The following is an 8,665-nucleotide window of genomic DNA, read 5'->3' on the forward strand; positions in this document are numbered from 1 at the left end:
CACCAGAGTGCTAAAGGAATGACATTGCTGTAGTAAACGTCTTCCTTGTTTATGTGAAAAGGTTTTCTCAGCATGAGTAAAATTGATGGTAAATCCTGCCTCACTCTAGCAGTAAATAATACTCATTCATAGATAGATGAAATAATGAGAGGAGGGGAGGTAGTCCCATCTATCTCATTGTGATGCATTTCTAATAAAAGTTTATATTTAGTATTTAATAGTTATCAAATATGAAATATATTTTTGCTTTTGTCAGTTCTGTGCTAATAATACTTGTAATGAAAATTCAGATGAAAACTTTTAAACTTGGCACTTTATAGGGAATTTAATAAAAATTAATTTAATTTGCATACATATTTTGTTGCAAAGAAATGTGACAGAATGACCAATACAATATTTTAAAGTACAAATACCAGTTATATCAGGAAAAAAAAATGGAAGGAAAGTGGAGCAAAAATACCAGTTGATGAAGAAAGGAGATGATGTAACATTTTTTATATTGAGAAATAAAAAATGAAATGCTAAGTCAACTGACTTGGACAACTGTGACCCCCTTTTGGAAAGGGGGAAATCTGGAGGTCTGAGGAAAATCTGAGGTCTCAGCCATGACAGGATGGGAGGTCGGACATCTCTTGTGATACCGCCTCCCTGGAGAACTGCGATTAGGCTTTCTTTCCTGAAGGTTAAACAAATAGCCCTTTGGAAAGACTTGCTCCATTGCTGGTATCAATCTACTGCCTGGTGCTGCCCCTGCCTTTTGTAGTTTTAACTGCTCACCAGCATTCTTTCCTGATAAGAGAGCAAGAACGCCTGGGAAGTTTACGAAGGATTCACAGTGAGTGTTCTTTTTTTTTTTTTTTTTTTTTTTTGAGATGGAGTCTCGCTCTGTCGCCCAGGCTGGAGTCCAGTGGCGCGATCTCGGCTCACTGCAAGCTCCGCCTCCCGGGTTCACGCCATTCTCCTGCCTCAGCCTCCCGAGTAGCTGGGACTACAGGCGCCCACAACCGCGCCCGGCTAATTTTTTGTATTTTTAGTAGAGACGGGGTTTCACCATGGTCTCGATCTCCTGACCTTGTGATCCGCCCGCCTCGGCCTCCCAAAGTGCTGGGATTACAGGCGTGAGCCACCGCGCCCGGCCATAGTGAGGGTTCTTGTGTCCTCTGCTTCACCTTTGACATCAGAGGGCTGAAAACTCTATCCTCGGGCCATGCGAACGCCCCCGTCTTTTGTAAGTGACCCAGGAAAGTACATGAAGCTCAATTGTGCACATGCATTTCTCCTTTTATAATATTCCTGACTCTTAGAGCTTATTAAATATGTACATTCAGCCACGTTGTTCAGCATAAATTCCACTTCCTTTTGCCTTTCCCTTGAAGTGTCTGTTTCCGGCTTCTGGCCAGAGGCCGTGCTTCCCGGCCTGTCAGTATGGCACAAGCCGCAACCCTTTATGAGAAATAAAACTTTCCAAATTTATGAACCTCCTCATTCTTCAGTTTACAGTTTTTAAGGATGGGTTTGTATGTTTTATTTATTTTTTTGAGACAGAGTCTTGCTATGTTGCCCAGGCTGGAGTGCAGTGGTATGATTTTGGCTCACTTCAGCTTCCACCTCCTGGATTCAAGCAATTTTCCTGCCTCAGCCTCCCAAGTATCTGAGATTACAGGCACCCACCACCACTCCTGGCTAATTGTTGTGTTTTTAGTAGAGTTGGGGTTTCGCCGTTTTGGCCAGGCTGGTCTTGAATTCCTGACCTCAAGTGATCCACCTGCCTCAGCCTCCTAAAGTGCTGTGATTCCAGGCGTGAGCCACCATGCACAGCCTGTTTGTATGTTTTAAATGTGGATGATTTTGAGAACCAATTCACTGAGAATGTAGATTCCACTGGATTCATTGAAGATGGCATATCAGTTTTGTTTAAAAATGTCAGTGTTCATAGTGCACAGAAATCTTTGAAACTACTTAAACTTACGATGAAAAATTTTAAATGTCAGCATAAAAATGTTCAAAGGAGCACATACTTTCAAAATTGTTTTAGCAATAATAGGAACAAAAAGGTTGAACATCACTTGCTTAAAGCATTAGATCTCAAGGGGGACATTAACACTCACAGTGGAGCCTTTTGGAATTTCAGGACATTTTTGGCTGTTGAGGAGCTTTATTGACATGGTTAGTGGGGGCCAAGGATACTAGACATCATGCAGTGCATAACAAAGAATAGTGTGTTTTCCCATAACTTCTCTAAAGTTCATTGGAGTAGTCTACTGCAAATATAAGTATAGAAATTTAATATATACTAATTGTAAAGAATATTTAAAAGAAGGAATTTATTAAACTGAAATTTTAGGAGAGGGCCATTATAGTAGGTGGTGTTTAAAATATATGTTTTCTCAAAATTGTTAAATAATGTATCAATTCCCTGCATTGTCTACTCAGTGTACTATACATTTCCAACTATATATTTAGATGAAAAGAGTTCACAATAGATAATGCAAAAGCAGTACAAGTTTTTACAGATATGTTACAGGAGATACAAAGTTCATTTGAAATGTGTGAGAACCAGATACTAAATTATTAGGAACACTTGAAATACAAGGAACATATGAAATCTTATTGAATCTTACACTTTCTCTTAGAATAATCTCTCAGATAAACCTCATTGGCTATGATACTGCCACTCATAAAGCTTATTATACATTCTCAAATAAAATGGTATTTATGACATTATTGAATATTGTGACATGGTCACCGCCTTTAATACCCCTCTGTACTATTTTCACCTTTTTCTCCAAAACATTTATCCCCTTCCGTGTAGATTTACTTATTTGTTATGTTTATTTTTTACTCTTTTTGCCTCCCTTGCTTGGAGACAGTGTAGGAGGAGAGCATGGGAGGACAGGTCTTCTGAAGAGTTTGGCATAAAAAGGAAAAAAGTGTTAGCTGGAGGGGCTAGGGTGCATGGAATCAGGAAACTTAAAAAAAATTTAACTGAAGTATAATGTGAACATACAGAAAATTGCACAAATTAAAAGCATATAATTCTGTAAATGTCTACAAAATGAAATCCCAGCACACCACAGTCATCCCATATGTCCCTTCCTTATCATTACCCGTCTCCCACCCAAAAGACATTGGCAATTACTATGACTTTTATCACCAAATACTAATATTGCCTATTTTCAAACTTTATGTGATTGGAATTATGCAGGCTGATCTCTTCCACTGAATGTATTTGCAGGATTCAGCCTGTACCATTCATCTAGGAGTAGTACAGTCCTGTTCCTTGTAGAAATATTTCATAATTTGTCTGTTCTACTGTTTGCTTGTTGTTTGAGGTGTTCCTAGGTTTTAGCTGTTACTAATAGTGCTGCCCCTGACTATGCTTGTACATGTCTTTTAGTATACATATCATACATTTTTTTTTGATGAGTGTGTATATTTGGAGTGGAATTGCTTTCCAAAATGATTGTACTGGTTTTACTCCCAGCAGTCTTAAGTCAGAGGTCTCATTGCTTTATACCTTCACCAATACTTTATACAGTATCTTGACTGTTGTTGGCACTTTGCGTTTTCATCTTATTAATTTCCAGAAAAACTGGGACTTTTATTGGAACAACATTTAATCTGTTAATTTGGAGAGAATTTACGTCTTTTAGTATGGACTATTATAACACATGAACATAGTATGTTCTTTTATTTGGGGCTTCTTTATTTCAATAAGATTTTTCAGTTTTTGTGTCAGGGTCTTCTATGCCTCTTGTTGGATTTATTCTTTCACTCCTTGATTTTTGGATGTTTTGTAAGTGGTGTCTTTTTGAAATTTCACATTCAAATTTATTTTGCTAGTATATAGAAATACAGTTGATTTTTGTATATTGAGCTTATATCCAGCAACCTTACTAAATTTACTTGTTTTCATGGTTTGAAAATTCTTCAGGCTATTCTTCATATGCATTTAAGTCATCTGCTAATAATGACAGTTTTATTATTATACCTTTCAATGCTTGTAAGTTTTAAGTTGGTCTTATCACACTCACTAGGACATCTATTACAGTGTTGGGGAATACCCTTGTCTCTTTCTTGGTCCCTGGGAGGAAGCTTTTAGTAATTGACTATTACAGATTATGTTAGCTATAGATACTTTACAGTTACTTTTTATTATAAAGATCCCCTTTTCTTCCTAGTTTGCTAAGATAATTTTAATCAGGAATGAGTGTTGATTTTTAGATATTACAAGAAAAGCACAAATGATAAAAGAAAAAATTTGTAATTTTGATTAATTTTAATCAAAATTTGTGCTTCAAAAATCAAGAAAGTAAAAGGCAAGCCACAAAAATGAAGAAAACATTTGTAAATCATATATTTTAGAAAGGGCTTGTATCTAAGATATAACTTAGAATTCAATAAGCAGAAAACAAATTACCTGGTTTTAAAAAAATGAACAAGATTTGAATGGACATTTCACTACAGCAGCTGTTTGAGTGGCCAGTAAGCACATGAAAAGTGTTTAACCTCATTAGTCATTAGGGAAATGCAAATTAAAATCCTTATAGATACCACTTCACACTCACTGTAGGTATAATAAAAAAGACAGACAATTGTTGGTGACTAGGAAAACAGAGACCCTCAAACTTTGCTGATAGGAATGTGAAATGGTGCAGCCAACCTAGGCAAACAGCTTGGCAGGGTTGTTTTTTTTTTTTCTTTTCTCCAAGTTAAACAAAAGTTTACAGTATGACCTAGTAATTCTACTTCTTTGTGTTTATCCAAGACAAATGAAAACATTTGTCCACACAGAAACTTGTAAGTGAATGTCCATATCAGCATTAGTCATAGTAGCCAAAAAGTGGGAATGATACGAATATCTGTCATCTGATGAAGGGATAAGCAAAATGTTTATATGTTCATATAGTGGAAGACTTCATGCTTATAACATGCATGAACCTGAAAAGCATGCTATATGAAAGAAAACAGACAAAAAAGACCACATATTGTATCAATTTATTTATAGGAAATGTCCAGAAAAGGCCAATTCTTGGGAACATAGATGAGTGGTTACATGGTGCTGGGGTGGGAACAGAAGTGACTGCATATGGGCATGAAAGATCTTTTTGTGATATGGAAGTGTTCTAAAATCGGATTGAGGTGATGGTTGTAGAACTTTGTAAATGTAGTAAAAATTGTTGAATTCTATACTTAAAGTTGCTGAACTCTATTAACATGTTCCTCAGTGAAGATGTTAAGGAATGAGTATTGAATTTTATCAAATACTTTTTCTGCAACTAATGAAAATGTATCTGATTTTCACCATTATTTCATTAATTTGGTGAGTCCCTTTAGTGGGCTCTCTTGTTTGTAGTTCCTTTTTCTCCAAGATCTTGGCTTCAAAGTTCTGGCTGAGCCAGTAGTCTCCACTGCCGGTGTTTGTCTCCCCAGTTCCAGGAGATTACCGAGATTTTGAGCTGCTACTTCGTGCTATGGCTTTTATACTCTCTTTCCCCCACCAGTTTATAACTCAGTGTATGTTTTGGGGGGAAAGCAGAGGCTTACCATAGTTTCCCTCCTCTGGCTTTTCAGCCTCTTACATCCTGGCTGCATTAGTTGCTGAAGCAGCTGTCTTACATACTTTCTCCAGTGTTTCATGGAAGAATTGGTCTGATGATAACCTCTTCCATCATAGCTAACAGTGGAAGTCTGTGTGAGTTTTTTTTTTTTAAGATGTCAGTATTACAGCATTGCTGTGTGCTAATGGGAATGAACCTCTAAGGAGGGGCAGTATTGACGCCAGCCAAGGAGAGAGCTTAAGTGCTGGAGTGAGTGATGTCCCCAAGGAGATTAGAAGGGGTTGAATCCAGTGCACAAGGGGATGGATTGGCCTCCCTCATGATGTTACAGGATTCCTTAGATGCCACTTTGCTAGCCAGAAATCTTTGCTGCCCCTGCCACCTCTGTCCGGGCCTCACTCAGGCCCCTGGGCTTACTCCACCCACTTGGCCTGGCAGGTTGTGCTTGGCTCGCACCCACTTGAATCCTATGCCTGCTGCAGCTCCACGCTCAGCTTGAGGCTGGACTGGGCATGCCACAAATGGTTTCCGTGTCAGGCACCGGTGTCTAGACAAGGGGAATGTGGTGTCACCCAAAAACTCAGAGATACCAGCATTCATGGAGCCCCAAGGGGTGTTACAATTCTTGCTCGGGGAGTCCTGAGGTCTGGGCCCCCAGAAATGTTGCAGCTCTTCACTCTCATAGCTTGGCTAGAGGGAGCGTGTTACAGCTCTTTTATCCCCATTGCCCGCAGCTTGGCGAGCCGGCCAGGGGTATCACAACCCTTTCATTCCTGCTGCCTGCAGCTCAGCGAGTTCCAGGTCCTTGTCCTGCGACCAAGAGGAATGAGGTGCATGGACACCAGAGAGTGAGTAAGGCAGAGAAGAATTTTATTGAGTGACATAAGGAAAGCTCTCAGCTGTGAGAGGGGACCCAAAGTGGGTAGCCACCTGTGAGGCTGGGTCTGGGGTTTTTATGGGTTAGAATGGGTGCGTGTGTGCTGATTCATCCCTGGGTGGGCTTGGAAAAAGCACTGTTTGATTGGTTAAAAGGCATCATCCAGAAGGAACCAATCAAGAGAGTGATGGTAATACGGGGATAGAAGTTTTCTCTCTGTTTGTAGACAAAGTTTTCTCTCTGTTTGGAACCAGCAGCTCGATTTTTAAACTGTCATTGGCTTGAAGGTTGGGTCTCACTGGGGACGCATCCCTGTCTGCCAGGGAATTTGTCTGTCTCCTGTCACTCTCAATGAGTTAGTTCATTCATAGTAACAGGAGGCAGGGTGGAATATATAGGTTCAAGTCCTGGGTAGATAGCTTTGGTGTCAAGTACTGGTAGAATTTCTTTTCTGGCTTTTGGTAGGATTGATAGGAGGTTTTAAGATTGGTGGAGAGGGAAGTTGTGACATGGTCTATATGTGAGTAGGAGAGTGGATGAACTCAGGAAATAGAGTAGAATTGCTGGGCATCAGAATGGCCCACTTGAGATGAGTGGTTATAAATGTAAAATATTTAAATTTACAAAGTAATGGAACTGAGAAATACTGGGCCTCAAAGAAGAGTTTGGCATCGAGTTACATCATTTATTTGTTTTTGGTGGTGCCAACATTTTTCTTTGTGACATATTAATTCTTCAGGGAAAAATTAATGATGAAGACATGTATCAGGCATCCCAAAACATTTAGACTCATATTTAGCCCCCACGACCCAACCTAAGCAATACAATATTACAAATAAAATTGAAGTCCTTTGTGTACCCATTGCCAATCACACCCCAGCCCCCATAACCACCAATTGAATTTATCATCTGTGTGTTTTATATCCCTGAATAGCATTATTATTTTTAAAATTTGTGTTTATTATCCTGTGTATCTTTCTGTAATTATACTTTTTCAATAGTATTATTCATTAGATTTATCTGTATTTACTCTAATTCTTTCATGTTCATGCTGTACAAGTAACATTATAATTATGTCCTTGTTTTATTCTCCTATGGATGGATATTTAGGTTATATCCATTTTTTTGCTAGGCTTTGTATGCTTCCTTGAATGTTATTGTACGTGTTTTCTTGGGTGTGTGAGAGATTTTCTAGGGTGTACATATCTAAGATCTGATGGATGTGAGGCTATGTGCTTTGTCAGCTGAGGTTCTCCCTCCCCCTGGAAGTGTGTGAGATCAGAATGCCCCTACCCTATCCCTTACTTAAGGTATTATGTATCATCATGATTGATTTATAATAGACTAATAGGGGCAAATAGCTGAGTGTATGCCTTCTATGCTGTAATTTTACTTTGTTGTTTGTCTGTTTGTTTAATTGGGGACCCATCTTTTCTCAGATTGTTAATTTTTCTAAAGATCTTCTTTGTTCTCAGAGTTAATTATCCCTTAAGAATTCCATGTGTTTATTTTTCTCTGTTCCAAAGTTATGATTCTGTGCTAAAGTCATAATTATGAAATTGTCAGTTTGTTCATACTTTAAATCTATGCTTCTTCCATGTGGTTGACTGTCCCCAAGGCAGGCATCCACGAAGTTAGAGGGACTGACCAAAGTGTAATCTGCCCTTTTTACAGGGTTGGCATTTGTGCTAATACACTGCAAAAGCAGTGGTGGATAAACTGACAGGACCTTGCAAAGAAGCAAGATGGTGTCACCAATTTGTTGTTCTTTATGTTAACGTTAATGAGTTCATTTGTATTTTTAAATGAATAAACATTTAAACAATTTCTTAGTTTTGATTTCTAATAGTATAACTATAGATCAGTAGATGCCAGCTATAGTGTCTTCCTTTAAGAGTATGAAGGGGCCTGAGACCGAAAGCTGGAGAAGCAATGCTTTAAGCACATGAGTAGACAAATACTTTATTCTTGCTGAACATGGTCATTGGGAAGGAGAACTTAGGTAATGTCATTCTGTTAAAAGATGAATTAGGCTGATCTTGAAGTTGTATATTAATCTTAAGTAAATTTTCAATTCTTTGCCTTAAAATTTTGTTTACAACTAGATTATATTTGTAAATAAAATACTTTGCAGGTGCTGACCTTAAGGAAAGAGCCAAAATGAGTTCCAGTGAAGTTGGTCCTTTTGTCTCCAAAATAAGAGCAGTGATTAATGATATTGGTAAGC

General features: G+C 38.4%; 1 protein-coding gene across 5 annotated transcripts in view; it reads left to right on the forward strand.

The window, feature by feature from the left end:
• The window catches only part of LOC105498828 (AU RNA binding methylglutaconyl-CoA hydratase), a 155,935-nt gene that overhangs the window by 32,764 nt on the left and 114,506 nt on the right, over positions 1–8,665 (forward strand). For 4 of the 5 annotated variants that reach the window (XM_011771177.2, XM_011771180.3, XM_011771179.2 and 1 more), the window contains one exon: positions 8,573–8,659. The exons of the other annotated variant lie outside the window; for it this stretch is intronic. In XM_011771177.2, coding sequence (XP_011769479.2) covers positions 8,573–8,659 — 87 coding nt within the window. The remainder of the gene's footprint in view (positions 1–8,572; positions 8,660–8,665) is intronic. 5 annotated transcript variants of the gene reach the window in all.

Source organism: Macaca nemestrina, chromosome 14, assembly GCF_043159975.1.
Source record: "Macaca nemestrina isolate mMacNem1 chromosome 14, mMacNem.hap1, whole genome shotgun sequence".
Classification (NCBI taxonomy): Eukaryota; Metazoa; Chordata; class Mammalia; order Primates; family Cercopithecidae; genus Macaca; species Macaca nemestrina.